The 14,957-nt window shown below is 40.4% G+C and overlaps 3 protein-coding genes across 3 annotated transcripts; all 3 read right to left on the reverse strand.

Moving 5' to 3' along the window:
- Window positions 1-73: 73 nt before the first annotated feature.
- Window positions 74-5,281, reverse strand: LOC114449984 (uncharacterized). Its single transcript, XM_028427905.1, has 14 exons — window positions 5,110-5,281; window positions 4,568-4,873; window positions 4,372-4,407; window positions 4,172-4,279; window positions 3,773-4,092; window positions 3,100-3,113; window positions 2,550-2,617; window positions 2,407-2,460; window positions 1,947-2,246; window positions 1,566-1,871; window positions 729-821; window positions 551-646; window positions 405-463; window positions 74-319 (listed from the first exon to the last, which is right to left on the reverse strand). Exons 1-14 carry the CDS (start codon window positions 5,147-5,149, stop codon window positions 74-76), a joined length of 2,046 nt encoding a protein of 681 aa, XP_028283706.1. The 5' UTR covers window positions 5,150-5,281.
- A 350-nt stretch (window positions 5,282-5,631) lies between these two features.
- LOC114450073 (uncharacterized) lies at window positions 5,632-8,289 on the reverse strand. Its single transcript, XM_028428020.1, has 4 exons — window positions 8,156-8,289; window positions 7,739-8,065; window positions 6,729-6,856; window positions 5,632-5,982 (listed from the first exon to the last, which is right to left on the reverse strand). The coding sequence occupies exons 1-4, from the start codon at window positions 8,220-8,222 to the stop codon at window positions 5,632-5,634; spliced, it is 873 nt and encodes a 290-aa protein (XP_028283821.1). The 5' UTR covers window positions 8,223-8,289.
- Window positions 8,290-10,650: 2,361 nt separating this feature from the next.
- On the reverse strand, window positions 10,651-14,628 carry LOC114432935 (leucine-rich repeat LGI family member 2-like). Its single transcript, XM_028401062.1, has 8 exons — window positions 14,342-14,628; window positions 14,111-14,182; window positions 13,939-14,010; window positions 13,718-13,789; window positions 13,528-13,599; window positions 13,045-13,214; window positions 11,716-11,880; window positions 10,651-11,486 (listed from the first exon to the last, which is right to left on the reverse strand). Exons 1-8 carry the CDS (start codon window positions 14,515-14,517, stop codon window positions 10,651-10,653), a joined length of 1,635 nt encoding a protein of 544 aa, XP_028256863.1. The 5' UTR covers window positions 14,518-14,628.
- Window positions 14,629-14,957: the final 329 nt, after the last annotated feature.

Below are 14,957 nucleotides of genomic sequence, written 5' to 3' on the forward strand. Positions count from 1 at the left end.
GATGTAACTCGCCAAATTGTGAAGTGTAAAAAGTACCAAACAACAAAGTCCACCATTTAAAGCTGTGAGCACATCACTTAGGTTGTGTTGCACTGACGGTGGAGTAGAGAGTGGATTCTGGAGGCCCACCGCTAACAGCAGAGGAGCCGTTTCTGTTTGTGTCAGGAACAGAGTCTGCATTGTTCTGGAAATCGACGCTGGCATAGTGGACTAGGTCTGCTGGAGGGTTGACGGTGGCGTAAACAGACAGCGGTGCACTCGCTTGCTGCTGCAGCTGAAGATGTATCTCCTCATATTGGTGATCTGCATTGTTTTCTCCCTACGGAGAGTTAAAAAAGAAGGAAACCGGTGCGATACATGCAGCTGTTGAAGTCATTATGCAAACTACACTCACACTCACACACCTCTGTGTTGTGTCCAGTGTCTGTCTTCTGCTCTGATGAGTCCCCTGCAGCACAGCATGCTGATACAAAAAACATTTGTGTGTGAATGTATGTAAACAGCAGAATTATTATTATTATCTGTTTGCAGACATTCATCCCTCACTCACCTCCTCTCCTGAAGATTTTCCTTCTGAAAATTATTAGCAGAATTACAGCTACCAGTAACAACACAGCTGCAGCCACAATACCACCAATCATCGGTCCTAACAAGAGACAAGAGGAGAAACATTCAGATTTTCATCTGTTATAGGCAGATATGAACACAAGCTGTGTGTTAGCACATACCTTGTGCAGGACCATTCTTGTACCCAACTGTTGGCTGGTTTGATTTGTCCTCTTCTCTATTGCTTCTTTTCTTAACTTTTAAATACTTTTCATCTGTGCAAGGGTGAAAAAAACACACAGGGTTAAAGAGTCAAAGATATTCTCACACACAGTTAAGCTATTTATAATTGAGGAAACTCCCTCCAACCCTTTGTACAACTTTTTCTTTGCTTTCATTCAAGTCATTTTAGCTCCAAAAGATATAACACAATGTGATTTACGATCAAAAAGCATGTGTTCGAACAAGCAGCAACTTTTGGAGCTGGGAAGTGAAGCCAAAACAAAGAGTGACGTCCATGCAGCTGAATCAGTCATATGTTTGGATGACGGCAGGCAAAATATCTTCATTTTGCCTGCCGTCATCCAAACATATGACTGATTCAGCTGCATGGACGTCACTCACGAGTCCAGGGTTTCAGTCCCCCTGACACCATCAGCTGTTTTGCTTTCACCCCCTTTAGCCCGCATCTAACTTTCGCTGCGGCAAAATTTGGCATAAAAACAACTAGTTAGGCTTTAAAAACAGGGTCAACACAATAATTTATAACATTATTGTTTTATAAGAATAACTTGTTTTTAATTCAAATAAATATGATTTATTAAGGATCAATTTGACAGGTGGGTTTGGGGCGGCCATCCACATATCTTGGGTATATTATATTATAAATTAATCTCTTGTTGATAATAATTATCCATACATTATTCTTTAGATCTGTTTAAACCAACTAATCAGACATGTTAAAGGAAATATCATCTCTTCATCCACATTTTCAGACTGTATATGTTTACATTACTTACCCACAGAGAGCTGTATTTTGGTGTATTCTGCACCAGCTCCACACCAGTACACTCCAGAGTCAGCTCTGGTCAGATTTTGGATGTACACATAGAAGTACTTCTTTCTTTGATTATCTCTGATATTAAACCGGCCATTGACGACATCTTTGTCCTGTCTTGTTGTACGTATTAACTCTTTACACTCTAAAGGCTTGTCCCCCTTGCACAGGATTTTTTCAGATTGCTTGTTGCTGTCAGAATATTTGCATGTCATTATTGCAGTATCGGAGGTAACGTCAGCCTTCGTAGGTATGATGTCATCCCAGTCTAAATAAAAGGACACCGCACAATAATGTGGTGTAAATAAAAACAAGGATAAAATAAAGATAGATTGATACTCACCCAAAACATGGAGGTGGATTTCTTTTAAACATGCAGTAGAATTATCATCAACTCTTTTCAAGGCACACCTGTACGTCCCAGCATCCTCCTGTGCCAGTGAAGAAATGACCACTGTGTAGGTTGATTTTTGTTCATTGTCTGTCAGAGAAAACCTGTCCTGCTGTGTGAGAACTGATGTGCAGCTGAGGTTTCCATCTTTTCTGCAGAAGTATCTGATGTTGTTTTTTTCTGCTTGTGGGTATTTGCAGCTGATGCTGACAGAGCCTTCAACGCGTGCCGCCTGGTTCTCAGCATTTTCACCTGCCGGAGCAGAGGTATGTAGTTGAATAAAGCTTTGAAGCGACAAAATATTTTTTGAAAATAACTTCTTTGAGTACCACAGTCATGTCTGATTTTAACATATTTGTGTGTCTCTGTACAAAAGCAGTTTACATGATGCATGAGTCTTCGTTGTACTTACAGTTAATGTTACTGCCTGATTTATTTTTCTTCTTAGCCCCTAAACTCACACTCGCTGCCAACAAAAAGGTAAGAGTTCATTGTATCACATTTAAAATGAATTTCATTTCCAGCAAAAGTTTCAGTACAGAGGAATAAACTTACCTGTCATCAAGCAGACGATCACTATCACTATTAATATCCTCATGATTAAGATTAAAAACCTTTTACAGCTTTATAATACAAATGAATGTCCTTCTGCCTTTCTGATGCCAGCTTCTCCTTTCAAGCACATATGTTATAATATTTGCATTGTGTTGGAAAAAAAGAGGAAATGTGTCTTTTTATGCAGAGAGAGAGAGAGAGAGAGAGTGAAAGGGAGAAGAGGAAGAGGAGGAGGGACAGAGTTGAATGACAATTTGCCTGTTGCATTTTATCAAATCTTCATCTCTCGGTGACGAAATTCTCCACAAAACAATGTCCACAGTGTTGCACTTGGATCAAACATTATAATATCCACTATTTATATCTGGTTGATAAGGTATCACTGCATGACAAGAATAGGATGCGATATTCAAACAGCTGTGTACAACTAGGAACACATCATCCTCTTATTTCACCCATGCATATCTTAAATAGTTTTCACAGGTGGTAGTACACATCATCAGCATGATAGACAGATAAAACAAGAAGTGAAAAGAAGCATGTGACACACTCATTGCAATCATACTGTAAGATAAGTGTTATAACAAGTATAAGCAGGATGTTACAGGTGACAGAGTCCATCCAGAAACAGAACCAAGTGCAGTTTTATCAGGAGAAGTGAGATGATAGGTGGATTGAGAGGCAACTTGCACAAACAACACAAAACATCTCCCTGTAATGTCTGTATGTGTGGCTACTGACAAGCAAAGATTTGCATAAACTGCTGCAGGAATGAATCCTAAACAGCAGACAGCAGCCTCAATCCAGTATAGACTATAGAAGTGGAAACATCTCATTAATAAGTCATGTTGTTGTTGTTGTTTTTGTTGTTGCAACCATCACAGAAGACAACCTTGTGTTTTTTAAAATAAATGTAACAAAACAATCTCATATTTCCCAGTTTGGGATGAATAAAGTATTTATTCTATTCTATTCTATTCTATTCTATTCTATTCTATTCTATTCTATTCTATTCTATTCTATGTTATCATCATGAAAGGTTATGTTAAGTCAAAGCTTTGGGTGTGAGGTTTGTCCACCGTGAAACCACTTTCATTGCTCATATCACTTTACATCTTTCGGTCTCAGTGGTCTCAGCAGCCAGAAAGTCAGGACATATGAAAGACATGATTGAGTGTGCAAAAAGATTTCCCTTTCACTTGATAACACAACAGAGTTCAGACGTTGGAGTAGACTGTTGCTTCATCTGTCGACATGTGTTTGAGTGAGTATGTAACGTCTGCAGGGTGAAGTGTGGTGGAGTCGCAGCCGGTCCGTGTGTCATTGAAGGTAACGGTGCAGTAAGTGACATCATCGGGTCTGATTGGAGGATCTGATGGATTGTTGTTGTGCATCCCGTCTGTGTGACCTCTGTCCGTGTCAGGTGGCGAGTAGACCCTGCTGTTGATGCTGCCGCCTGAGTCTCGTTCTTCATCGGCTGATCCAGTGGTGATGACACGCCGTTCCTCTTGTTTCTGAATGCATGGTGTAGCATAGACTGTGTCTGTTTGGAGACACGTAGACAGTTGTTGCATCAACAAATGTATGGAGCCATAAATGTGCATCAGAAGCTGGTTTTATACCTGAAAACTTGCTGATCTGTCTCTTTCGATATCTGAAGAATATTAGAACAACAATCGCCAGAGCCAGCACGGCCACACCAAGACTTGCTCCGATATACACCAGCGTCTCTGTAAAAGATAATAATCAGAAATGTGTCAGACGCACATACAGTTCTCCACACACTCAGATGGACACTTAGTCGAGGGATAAAGAGCCTTACCTGGGAATAAAGAGTCATGTTTAGAGTCATCAGGACCTGCAGAAAGAGGACTTGTTTACATTCTGTGGTCACACTGTCTCAGTCCTGCTTTGTCATTGTTGCAATAACTTCCTGTAATAACCATCGTCTTGTGAAATGTTGACCATATTTAAAGAAACAGAGCAAGAATAACAGTGTCTGCAGTGAATCTACTCACCTTTTATGACTCTGATCAGTACTTCATTGTATGTGTCTAGGCCAGTTCTTTCTATTCCACACCAATACTGTCCTGAATCGGTGTCTGTCAGATGCCGGATGGTCACATAAAATGTGTTTCCTTTATCTTTGATGCTGTATTTTCCATCATGATTCTTGCCAGTGCTGATTATCAGTATATCGTTATCACTGCAGGCTCCCTTGCAGAAATATTTGACATTAGAGAAGGCATTGGAGTGAGAGCAGCTTATTGTGATGTCCTTTCCAACCACTCCTGTTACTGATATAGATTCAGTCCCCAATAATCCTACACAGAACACACAGACAGAAACAAAAGTGACATCATTGTTTGGCTTTTAACTGATGCATTTGAGCTGTTGTCTGTGAACATGTCATTTTGAGACTTCTGTCGTTCTGTCCTATTTTGTTCTGCTTTTTCTGACTCTGTCCTTTTATTTTCTGTCATCATGCAGTTCAGTGTCTAACTGAGAAACTACAGCCACAAACACACAGAAAGAGGAAGATATATCTTAATATACGTACCTTGTAGAAACAAGACCAAAAAGAGTGACATTTTTTCCATCTCCTTTCATAGAACTTGTCTTTTGTCGTTGTCTTGTCTTTTAAGTCGTTGTAATTATCTCTAAAAGAATGGCCAGTCGGCTTTTGGCGGAGGTTCCTGTTTCTTGTTGTCACACTTCCCATCTTTAACTGATTTCCCCCTGCCTCTCTCTAAACCCACACTGAACATGTGATGAGTATCAGAATATTCTTAACCATAAGGGCAGCAAAAAGTTAACGCGATAACCTCTTCCTGTATTCACCACTTCATTTTATTTTAGCCAAAGCAAAGATAATCATCGTAATCTGACAGCTTGAGATGAAAAACAGACCAAAAAAATCAGCACACTATTCTTACATACGATCACACATGTTTGAATAGCTCTACTCTTTCATTCCTTCACACATACTAAACAATAATTGAGGTTTGCTAAATCTTGAGCATTTACAGCATATTTACAGTAGACTACATTTGTGAGACATTACAAGTCTATAAGTTTGTAATTAACTCAAATGTATCTTGTCACATCCACAGTTATTCTGCACTTTAGCCTGTGCATTTTTAGGACCACTGTTCCCATGAAGGCTGTAGTAGACATGCCCCTCCAACTGGCCAAGATCAAGATGCTGATATAGGCAGATGTGGCCAGGTACATCCACATCAACGTAATCACCAAGGCCCAGAGAGACAGCAGAATGGCGATGCTTTGATGTGCTATGAGGGCAGAGGTTAGCTGGTGGTAGAGGAGGCGGCGATAAAGATGAGAGGTCAGTGCAGTCTAAAGCGGAACAGCTGCAATGCAGCTTAGGTTCAGTTCCTATACCCGGCATCATGGTCTCGTAGTCAGAGGATACCTGTGCGGAGAGCAGAATGAGAGCGCAGGAGTCACTCCCTGAGCGATCATGTTTGTTGTTACTTGCTGACATGGTATTTATCAAGTGAAATGGTAATGCTAACAGACCACTGAGACTATACTTCAGCCCAATGTGTCTATTCAAAATTTTAGATGGTGTGTAGATGGAGATAAAACATTGCAGCAGCACTCTCTTACATTGTATATGTGTACAAAATAGGAATACAGAGAAATGGCAAACAGTTAAATGACAGAGAACCTTTAATAGATTTAGATATTTTTCTTAATTTGTTTGTCATTTAACCCTTTAACCACCGGATGAAGGCCCAGAACTGAAATGTCACACACATATGTGACTGTGTGCTTTATGTTAGGTTGTTAACAGTGCGCTGCAGTCATTTCCTCTTTATGTGACACCAAACCGGAGTTTACTCAGTCGCGCAATTGTGAAAACAGATTCCACATAACCTGAGTAAATTACACTTAAATGTGATTTACTCAGAAACAACTTCCTTTGAGACATGTCTGTGACTCAGCAGCACTGGCTCATTCAATATGGCGACACAATCTACTCTACTATCTAACCCTAACCTAACCCCAGGGTGTTCACAGCACTTCTAACCTGCTCGCTTAGGAGAACAGGAAGTGTGCGTTGCCAACTGTTTTATACCACAAGGGCAGCTTGTGATGTAAACAATGTTGTCATGGCTGAAAGTGTGTTTGTGTGTGTATGTGTGTTGGTCGAACCTCTCTGTTGCGGGGTGGACTGGATCGTCTCTGCTTCACAGCTAGCAGAAGGCTGAAGGAAAACAGACACACAAACAGTATCGCCACCACACACGTCGCTGCAGTCAGGAACAGCGTCATGTTGAGATCTGTAGGAACGACATGATTCACTCACACACAGAACTGTATGCACGCTATGAATACAGGTGGAAACATATGGTCACTTTCCACTGCGGAGTCCATAGGAAGAGTGCGTATTACACTTCCTAAAAAACTAGACCTGTTATTAAACAATGTAATCAGAGAGCAGCCTGATCTATATACATTAGGGTCTGAGACAATCAATCGAATCATATCTAAAGTGGCCTCATTTCTGCTCTTTAAAGAGGTTTGGAGGCTTCAACATTCAGATAGCAACTAGACAACATTGTTTTTGGATTGGAACCCATAGAAAATTCTGTAATCAAGGTTAATGTATTGATCTCCTCATATATGCAATGACCTGAAGGAACAAGAGTCTTCACAGACTCTTTAATTAAAATCAATGAGATCATGAACATGCCCAGCCCACTTAGAAGCCTTCAGCCATGACCTGATGCTGAAAAATCCCCTCTTTGCTTAAAGGAACTCATTATGAAACTATAATGATATTTATGATTGAATGATGAATTAAATTTACATTTAGGTCAATGCCACAGATTGACAATAAATATCTGTTTTTTTACACCATTTGGGTCCAGATTTATGATGAAAATGCTTTCATACTTACTCTGATGTTGTCTCACAGTTGTGTACTTTACCTTTGCATTTTCATAGGAACAGAAACTTCGAAAGCAGAACACATAAGGGAAAAGAAACACTACCTGGTGTTCATTTATAGTAAAAATGACCTTTTTTTGGAAACACACAGAACAGTAAAAATGAAACATGACATATATGTGTTTTAAGCAACCGAAACCCTGATTTTGTCATGAAAACGTAGATGAAACATGAAGCATGAATGTCCAACCATTGAGTTTACATTACGTTACCTTTGGAAACGTTCAGGTTTATGCAGCTGATGTGATCCAGTGGGCTTACATCCACGCCGCAGCAGTACATGCCGCTGTCATCTGAAGTCAGCTTATCCATGTGGACAGTGAAGTAGGCTGCAGTGGTGTTATCGTAGAGGGAGAAGCGCCCTTGTCTCGCCCACTGGTTGTGCTTTTTTGTGTGTATCAGGTGACTGGAGGACTCATTACCATCAATGTGTCTGAAGTACTTTGAATTGTTCTGCTGGAAGTCTGGATAGTCACACTTGAATTCAAAAGTATCACCTTCCACTCCAGTACGAACTGGAGGTTTGGCACTGATCAGACCTGTCGCAGAGCGTTTAATTAAGCGTTAATGACACTGTCACTGCAGTAAAACACGAAATAAATGTGATTGATAAATTTGATTCAGCTCACCTTGGTTCTGTAGTACAGTAATGATGACAGCGATAGTTGCTCTCCATGACACCCAGGTGGCTCCCATCACTCTCCTTCACCGCCACACAATGTAAGGCAAAGGTCTGGACTGAAGACTGTGTCTGTGTGTTACCTTCTTCGTGTGTTTATCCTCCTTCCTCTTTTACACACAAACCTATATGCACGTGAACACACTCAGCGTGTGAAAGTGAAATTATGGCTGATTGTGTGGCTCAAAATAACATTTGTGTGACTTGCTGGTTTCTCATTGTCTTTGTGTAACAAGAATGGGTGGGTGAGTTCCTTATCTCTGCTACCTTCACCTCATAATATTTTTTATATCCTTGGTATCCTCCACATTTATCCTTCCTTCGCTTTATCCTCCCTCTTCTCTTACTCCACCTCATCATCCTCATCTCACCGTCTGGTCTGGTTCATCCGAACCACACAGTTTGGATTTTTTTTCTTTATCTGCATACTGATCAGTTCACTACATTCTACAGTATATTGTTGACATGGCTTATTCATTAATTAAGTAGTCATGCTGTTCTGGGCATCTGGAGAAGCCTGAGGCGGCTGATTCAGACCTGGGTCCAGAGCTGCTGGAAATGGCTGCTCTCCATGTGACACCCCGGTTTTAGTGGGCTCTGCAAATGATGTCAGCCACTGCACACAAATGTAAAACCACAACACTGTAATAAATATGATTAAACACTTTTAACAACATTAACACTCTAACATCCTGTGTAGTTTAGATAAGGAGCTGAACTTTAGAACACCTTCTGTCCGTTTCTGCTGAAGTGTGATATTCGTCCTCCTGCTGTCTCAGGCAGCAGATACTGACAGGACTATCAATTTCAAACATGCTTACTGAGGCACTTTATGCTTTATGGCCACATTACACTGTCTGCACATCTGCAACAACAATTCATTCAGTACGTGTGGTTAAATGTTCTTTAATGCATTTCCACAAACATGTTCTTATACAGCAGAGTGAAGGTTGTAGATGTGTAAACAATCATTTCTTCTTCAATACTTTATCGTAGTAGAGGGGGGAGAGGATGGTTCACTGTTAGAACATCATGGTAGACTTGTTTTCTGACTGTCTTCTACAGTCTATAAAAGCCTAATGTACATAATGTTATTACATGTGTGAATCAGACTTTATACAGCTTTATAGATCAATCTGAACAATAGATGAAAAATATCAAAAGGTCAGTAAAGGTCCATTTTTCTATCTCCTACAAAGCATTTCAAGTTATATAGCAGCACACACCATGTGATTGTAATTCAACACCTAGTGTTATACATGTTGCATAGGAATCATGAGTAAAATGTATCATATCATATCTGCTGTTAAATCAGGCACTCAGTAGCATAGTCATACATCAGCTTGTTGTAAATGTTGTGCACTTAGGCTTAAGCTCATGATACATGTCTAATACATTCTGATGACGGTTTTGGTGTCATGCACCTTTAAAATCAGCCATAGCAGTTACTGCGAGTGGTTTCAAACTTTCTCCTGGATGCTCAGACACAGTTTTGCTTGAAAACATTTGAAATTGGAATAATTACATAAATTTGGTCAAACTGCACCAACACTCTTCTGACTATTTTGGGGTTACATGCAGCAGTTTTTGGAAGTTTCTGAACCTGACTATTACAATCACTGCAAATGTATGGTGGCCAGATGTGAAGAGCAAGGTTTTTCTTTTTTTTGCATATATATTCATTCCATCTTTACTTCATAGTGTTTCACTTCGTTCACTTGGGTGATATAAAAATGTGTTCTATCAACTCGATTTGATCAACAATCTCTGTGACATCAGTGTTTCTGGATGATGATTCATACAATCCCAAACAAAGAAGTTTTGTTTGCCAACTTTTTTTCTAATTTCCAAGGATGACATGTCAGATCTGTGTCAAATCAGGCTAATCCGGAAGATCTATTAACATTTTTTTATATACTTCCACAGTAGCCGTGACTGATAGACAATCAAATTCGAGTCTGTCCTTTGGTTGATATCGTCTTGAGTTTTTGGAGGTCTGCGGTGATTGACTTGCTTTTAGTTCCAGCCTCTAGTGGCCATTCAAAGCTACATTTCTCACCTCCAGAGGCTGTTCCTGTGGATTGCATTTGAACATGAATTTGTTTTTGTTCATCTTTTCTCTGCATAGGGTGGTACAGGAAATAATAAATCAGGTGCATCAAAAGGATCATCAACAAGCTTCAAATTTTACATACATACATAGTTTCTTAGTCCCTATGTGTTACCAGAATCGGTATTGGGCATTGAACACTTTTTAAAGATAGATCTGCTGTTAATTATCTTCATGCAGTTGCATACCAAGGCCATAGTTTTATATTTCTGTCAGCTTTCAGTTTTAAGTTAGAAATGATTTGCCAAACCAAGAAAGATCTACTGTATCTAGTTGCATAAGGAAGATATACAGCAATTCCCCTTTGTAGCACACACGTTATTCATCAGGTCTGTTTACAAGCTTAAATCTACAATAATATGCTCAAAAACCATTGATTTACCCTTGAAGCTGGGGGAGAAAATGAAATTCCTCTTGTCATTGCTCACCACAGTAAATGCCCGGGGTGACTGCACATAAATGTCCTTGAACTTGTGAAAGGTTTTCGTCTCCGTGTCCCAGAGGTAGATCTGTGTGAAAGAGTAATCACTGCCAAGAGCAAGGTATTGTCTGTCTGTGAAGGTGAAAGGCTGGAGGATCATCGCTCCCCGAGAAGGAAGAGGCTGCACCTCAGTGAATTGCTTGTTGGTCCACTTGAGGACTTTGGAGTCACCTATGTAGCAGGTCATGGCCAGGTACAGCTCACCCTCCACTCGAAAAGCTTTCACTGCCACCACGTCGTCCACATTTGGGATTTCACTGTGAAGTATGAACTTGAGGGTGCTTTTGTTCCACAGGAATATGGCCGGGGGCTGAGAGCGGCTGGCTAAGATGAGGTACGACTTCCCATCCACCTCAACGTACTCTGCGTCCGTATCACGAAACCACTCATGCAGATACTGGTAGGAGTAGAAACCGGTCTCGTTCCGGTCTGGTTGGTCGGTCCATTTATAGAGAGTAGACAGGCCAGCCTTGGAACTGTCCACAATTAGAAAATACCAGTTGGCTTCCATTTGAAAGACCTCGATATCATTTGGCTTTGAGATGTTGAAGACCTCAATGGTCTGAAACTTGGTGAACTTGTTTTGTTGATCATCAAACTTGTAAATGTGAGAGCCGCCAAAGAGCTGGGTGACAATTATCAAGACGTGGTTTTCAATCAGGACGGACTTGCATCCAACAACAGACTTCCCTGTGAGGAAAATGTATGAAATATTAACTCATATCAAACAACACAGTTGTGGCAAAATAGTTCAAATGGTCACAATGAAGTTATATCTCTGGTTTAGTGGGCAAACCATATACAGAATCATCATGTTGTTGTCTGTTTATTAGACTTATTCACAATGAGAAATAAAGATCCAACCAGAAAAAAAGGTCTAAATCTCTACAACTAAATGTCAGTGTGTGATTTGTCATACCTGTTATATTATCAAACTTCCTGAAATTCATTTCAATGTGGTCCCACTCCATGATGATGCAGCTGTTGGAGTTCGGGGCAGCCATCGCCACATAGATGTCCTCTTTGAAGGAGAAAATGTCTGCTGACATGGACTGAATAGGAATGGACTGATGGCGCACAAAGTCTGTGGGATGCCGACAAAAACAAAAAAAAAGGCAGGTTTGCTGATGAAGTGAAAGCATCAACACTGAAAACCTCACTGCTTATTACCTTTTCAACAAACTCTGTGAAGAGCTGCAGTTATGTAGAGTCCGGGATATCGTATTTAGTATTTAATACTCAGATTCAATGTGTGTGCTGAAAATATGGAAATGACATAATCATTTGTGTTTGTGTTTAATCCTGTCTCACATCGATAAGAGTCAATGTTAGACTGTTGGTAGAACAATAAGATTATGATTTATTGATATTAAATATATATAAAACAAGTGTTAATGTGCTGTTTGTCTACATAATACACAAATAAGGCACCAAAAGCAGCACACAAAAAGGTTGTTAGATATGCCCAGAGGATGAATCTATACATCTGACTTAACACAATGTGACAACCAGGAAGTGGGTGGGAAGGTTCACCTGAGCAGGGGAGGAGTCAAGGAAGTGATAAGAGGCTGTGTGCTCTCCATTGCCTCCATTTTGTTTCCAGCCATGCTGCCACACCGGTAAGTTGTGTTATCTGCTAATGCTGCTTATGTTTGAGTATGAGTTCTGTCGAGTAACATTTGTTGCATATTAATTGATTTCTTTCAAAAGATAATGATGTGATAGAACAGCACTCACTTTAGGCCTTTGGTGGATCCATAAAACATGTGGGGTGGGTTTTTTCTTTCTTTATGTTAGCTGGTTGTAGCATGCATGGCAGTGTTTTTATTGTGTATTTATTTTGTACAGAACTCCATGCAAACATTCTTTGTCGTCCTACACTTAATAAAGGATTGGAATGGCTCTTGAATCCAGTGTTTATATGTGCAATGTGCACACTACAGCCAGGTCAAGCCAGCTCTCACTTCCTTCTCTCTCCTTCCTTCTCCTTGTGTGTTACATGGGCATGCAAAAGTAAACCGATTTAAAAATAGTGGAGCTGCTACAGAACTACTTATTCTATCTGTCCTTTGTTTTGCTATGTGTGTTCATGTAGGCTAAGCATGTTTGAAGACCTTGTGTGTTTGTTTGCAGAAGGGCGCCTTACAGTGTCCTGTTCAATTATTCATCAGTTATTGATTGTTGTTTTTACACACATGACCATTTTAGCCTTGGGTCTACTGAAAGTAGCTGTGATGGTGCACATTACCTGTGGAGATACATTTGCCTGGTGGAATAGGAAGGTCATTGAGCCGCTTGCCCTTCATGTCAGCGGGGCCGGCGCAGAAGACATCTGATGCTGTGGCGTTTGTGTTTTTCAGCCATGTCATCAGCCACTTGTTCTCACAGCTGCACTGGAAAGAGTTTCCTCTCAGATCCCTGATGCACAAACGGGAGAAGGAATGATCAACAGGGAGGTAAGAACGACACAAAGGGGGAGACACACACAGGTTCCAACACATCTGTGTGCCAAATGTACCAAATTTGTCCATCAACACCACTTTTTCTTGCTATAGAAGGTGCACACCAATTTTTTTATATAATTAGTTCTAATGGAATTGAATGTCAATTTAAAAAGTGCAGCCTGCAGCTTCAAATGCAGTATGGAAACAGTGGATATTTTCTCTCACATACACACACACTCACACACTACTCATACACTCACACTCTGCTGACACAACTGCTTACTCACAGTTCCAGCAAGGAATCCAAGTCGAAAAAGAGATCCCTTGGCAGAAACCTCATCTTGTTATTTGCCAGTGAGCTTGAACCAGACGCACAGGGAACAATAAAAAACAACACATCGTCTATTCTCAGTGTTTTTTCATCAGTTTTTTGTCTGTAGCAGTGTAAGAAATGTGAATATTTTGCAAGAAACTTACAGATGAGTTAACCCTCGCAGGCTACGAAAGGCATTTTTGGTGATGGTTTCAATCTTGTTCCCTTCGATGAACCTGTTTCAACAAAAAGTGGTTAATCCTAATCTGGAATGTCATGTTTGCCGTTTTAGGCCCATTGATAATGGCTTTGTGATGATGATCATGAACGTTAATTTGATTTTATTTTATGATTTAACATCATCGTCTTAATAAATAATACTCACAAATATTCTAGATGAGGCAGACCAGAAAAAGCATCATCTTTGATTGTGGTCAAAGAATTTGCATTAAGCAGTCTGGAGAAAAACAGATAAAGGATTGTTTTGTTGAATTGATCTACTTTTTTTCTAGTGTTCCTGTCTGAAATATCAATAATCAATGACAGAATGCACTTACAGGAGCTGAAGAGAGGGCATAAGTGAAAACATCCCCTCTGTGAGTTCCGCAATGGATCCATTTACTATGCTTCTGTTAGGACAGACACGCATAGAGGACAAGTTAACACTCCGTGCCAGACAGAGCAAGTGCCAACTCTGTGGCGCAAGCTGAATGCAGTGTTACTCGGTGACTTATCAAAGAGAAGCCCTTATTTTTAATCTGAAAGAAATGAGCTGATCGTTTACTCACAGTGAGTTGATCTCGTTCGGTATGGTCCGGGGGATCTGTGAGGCACCGACGCAGATGATGGTCTCCTTGGAACAGGAGCATCCTGAAGGACATTTGAAATTCTTTTTAGACTCAGCACTGTCGTAAACACACAGCAGCGCCAGAGCGGCCAGCAGCCACTGCTTAGCAGATGTCATGTTGACCGAGGTCAGAGCGATGGCAGCGGCATCAAACTGCAGCAGTACGATGGAAAGCCCTGACACAGGCTGATACCGCTGCAGCTGCGCCCCGGAAGGCTGCTTCGCTTTTGGACCGGAGGCGAAAAAAAAAGTCGATTCGTCACAGTGGTGCGGTGCAGACAGACATTTGTGTGTGTGTTTGTGAGATTTTTTTTAAAGGTATCATCACACTTATAAAAACACACAGATGAGACTTCAGCACCACGGAGAGCCGAAATTAAGTTTTCATCATGTGACACATTTTGAATAACAGAGGCTTCAAGTTCATTCCACTCAGTGAGGTGTAAATTAAATTATCATTGATGACACTTATCTTCTGGTTGATTAGGTAGACTTAAGTGCTTCATTTATTCTAAGAAGTTTATTTTGCATATTGTTTGTTTCTGCCATGAGCCATG

The sequence above is a fragment of the Parambassis ranga genome, chromosome 1, assembly GCF_900634625.1.
Source record: "Parambassis ranga chromosome 1, fParRan2.1, whole genome shotgun sequence".
Classification (NCBI taxonomy): domain Eukaryota; kingdom Metazoa; phylum Chordata; class Actinopteri; family Ambassidae; genus Parambassis; species Parambassis ranga.

What these genes read in the sequence shown, in the direction of transcription:
- LOC114449984 (XM_028427905.1), bottom strand. Translation starts at nt 5,149, where the DNA reads ATGGAAAAAATGTCACTCTTTTTGGTCTTGTTTCTACAAG. An exon ending in AATCCACCTCCATGTTTTGG is followed by an intron (nt 1,872 to 1,946) that starts GTGAGTATCAAT and finishes CCTTTTATTTAG; the next exon opens with ACTGGGATGACATCATACCT. An exon ending in CAAGAATGGTCCTGCACAAG is followed by an intron (nt 647 to 728) that starts GTATGTGCTAAC and finishes GTCTCTTGTTAG; the next exon opens with GACCGATGATTGGTGGTATT.
- LOC114432935 (XM_028401062.1), bottom strand. Translation starts at nt 14,517, where the DNA reads ATGACATCTGCTAAGCAGTGGCTGCTGGCCGCTCTGGCGCTGCTGTGT. An exon ending in CTGCGAGGGTTAACTCATCT is followed by an intron (nt 13,600 to 13,717) that starts GTAAGTTTCTTG and finishes GTCTGGTTCAAG; the next exon opens with CTCACTGGCAAATAACAAGA. An exon ending in GAAGTTTGATAATATAACAG is followed by an intron (nt 11,487 to 11,715) that starts GTATGACAAATC and finishes TTTTCCTCACAG; the next exon opens with GGAAGTCTGTTGTTGGATGC.
- LOC114450073 (XM_028428020.1), bottom strand. Translation starts at nt 8,222, where the DNA reads ATGGGAGCCACCTGGGTGTCATGGAGAGCAACTATCGCTGTCATCATT. An exon ending in TACTGTACTACAGAACCAAG is followed by an intron (nt 8,066 to 8,155) that starts GTGAGCTGAATC and finishes GCTCTGCGACAG; the next exon opens with GTCTGATCAGTGCCAAACCT. An exon ending in AAACCTGAACGTTTCCAAAG is followed by an intron (nt 6,857 to 7,738) that starts GTAACGTAATGT and finishes TCGTTCCTACAG; the next exon opens with ATCTCAACATGACGCTGTTC.